This window comes from Elaeis guineensis, chromosome 8 (assembly GCF_000442705.2).
Source record: "Elaeis guineensis isolate ETL-2024a chromosome 8, EG11, whole genome shotgun sequence".
NCBI lineage: Eukaryota > Viridiplantae > Streptophyta > Magnoliopsida > Arecales > Arecaceae > Elaeis > Elaeis guineensis.
The window spans coordinates 23,899,756-23,902,140 of NC_026000.2; the positions used below are offsets into that span (position 1 = coordinate 23,899,756).

General features: G+C 41.2%; 1 protein-coding gene across 1 annotated transcript; it reads right to left on the reverse strand.

Moving 5' to 3' along the window:
• Positions 1-926: 926 nt before the first annotated feature.
• Positions 927-1,602, reverse strand: LOC105034294 (uncharacterized). Its single transcript, XM_010909384.4, has one exon. The coding sequence runs from the start codon at positions 1,526-1,528 to the stop codon at positions 1,157-1,159; it is 372 nt and encodes a 123-aa protein (XP_010907686.1). The 5' UTR covers positions 1,529-1,602; the 3' UTR covers positions 927-1,156.
• Between the last annotated feature and the right edge of the window lie 783 nt (positions 1,603-2,385).

Consider the following 2,385-nt stretch of genomic DNA (forward strand, 5'->3'; position numbering starts at 1 on the left):
TAATTAGTTTAGACATGTACAACATAGGTCAAGATGCACCGGTATAAGAAGTGAATTGATACAAGAAAGAGGGTTATAGGCAGATTGAAAATTATAAGGAATGAAGTTGTAAAGAAGGATTTTGTTCGCTAAATCTTTTAGAAAATAGGGCCTTCAACAAAGTGAGAACCCACTAGTTTTGAATTAAGAATTAGTTGAGTTGAGTCTCCACTCAAAAAAAAAAGTTGTCATCTGCAACTCATGCTCTGTGTGTGTAAAAGACATACCTTACACCTCATATTATAAGACAAGCTCCCTAGCTCAATCTTTTAAAATACCACCTTCTTGGGTAAATAGCAGTATTCTTTGCTCACAACAGAGAATTTAATTATCAATTATATGAAACCATCCAACAAAAGAAATCAGGGATTTTCCTTCCCCCCAAAAAAATATTTGGTCATTTGCAATTTCAATATACATTTCTCACATGCCTCTTATCTTTTCAGAGGTGAATGGGATATTTCTAGAGAGTTGCTGAATAATCAGATGTGCTATTCGTGCAAACATTTTTTTTAATAAAAAAAGGTAACTTATATTCAAAATTCCTATAAACAGTAACTCTAATTTTATATTTAATTTCTAAAATTATTTTTCCCATATAAATCAATGCAATTGAGTTCGAAAACTTTGTTATTCAACTTTGCAGGAGTGGTAGAGACAGGTTCACCATTGCAGAATAAAAGAAAAAAAAGTTGACCAATCTAGCAGGAGCTGAAGGCATTTCCCATTCCTTTTATAAAAAAAAATTGCCAATAGTAAACCTGCAGTATTATTTTAGCAGAATTTTCAAAGGGAAAAAAAAGGCCAAGTTCTTCCCTTAAAATAAAAATTAAGCGGAAGAAGAATCATAAAAAAAAAAAAAAAAAAGAGATTCAAATCTTCGGAGATTTCATTGTAAACATTCGAAATTCATCACTTGAGAATCGGTCTCTATAGTCAATCAATTGATGTACATAACAAAATTGACAAAGAAAAATCTGGTTAATAAAAAGAAGAAGATGAAAGCACAGCACCGGACACATCGGTGGAATCCCAATTCCCAAACCCTAATCTTAACCCCAAATAATATAAAGAGAAGAGGGAAGAGAACGAACATTTGCGGCGGCGTCCATGATCATCATGGCCACTGCAATTTCTCGGCGCCGGCGACGTGGACGCCGGCGCGCTGGATGGAACAGAAGAGGGAGGCGAGGGGGCGGCGGTAGTGGGGCGGGCGGGAAAGCTCCTCGGCGAGGTCGATCTGGACGGCGGAGACGCCGGCCTCCTTGAGGCGAAGGCCGAGCTTCTCGCCGACACGGGCGGCGACGCGGGCGTCCCATTCGCTGCGGGAGCGGGGGAAGCGGCCGAGGCGGGCGCGCTGCTGGGCCACGAACTCCTGCTCGCAGGACGACGCCATCGCCACGATCGTCTCCGTCCTCGGGAGCGTCACCTGCGCCGTTAGCTTCCGGCAGCTGAGCACCAGCCTCAGCAGATGCGACGGCGTTTCCATTTGAAAGACGGAGAGACCGAGGACGGTCAGGAGGAGGACCGATCGAGGGATCGTTAATTACGGGAACGCCCTTCCCTGCGGGCACATGTTGCGGACACCATGCGGTGATCGTAATGGATTTCTCACCCCCTCCGCATGAATAAATAATGCGGCACCCGGTGATTGGATCTTTGAATAAAAAATTCTTTAACACTTACCACGTCATCATCTATATGCCACCTTATCATCCTTGCACCATAATATCAAAATAAAAATTTTCACCTGATACACCGGTTGCCCATATACCACGCATCATCCATGTGTTATATCATCTACAAGCATATATTTCTAACCGTTACATCTCACCAACTTAAAACCACATCAGTTAATGCCACTTAATCTCATTTAGGGCCTGTTTGGCTGTCTTGGGCCCAAAGTCTCCTGAGATTCATGGGATTGAGCCAGCACAATTAAAAAACCCAACTTGACTGGGCTTGGTTAGGCAAAATCGAGGGGCCTTTGAAATGAACCGGCTCGAATCTCATGGAAAAAAAAAATATTCTCAATAAAATATTTTTTTCTCTCTATGAGATTCGGGGCCAGCCCACTCTAAAAATCTCTGACTTTTTATCTAAATAACTCTAATCTAGATTGATTTTCTTAACTATACTGGCCTAATCCCATGAATTTCATGGGATTTTGGGTCCAGACAGCCAAACAAACCCTCAGATGGTTTTTATCATGTAACTATTAGTTTTCATCTAACAAGCACCGACTATTAATATCTGAGATTTCCAACGAGAGAGTTACCAAAATTCTGTAAAGAACCACATTAACACGGTTTAGAAAATATGATCAAATTTGAGCTTTTTGAACCT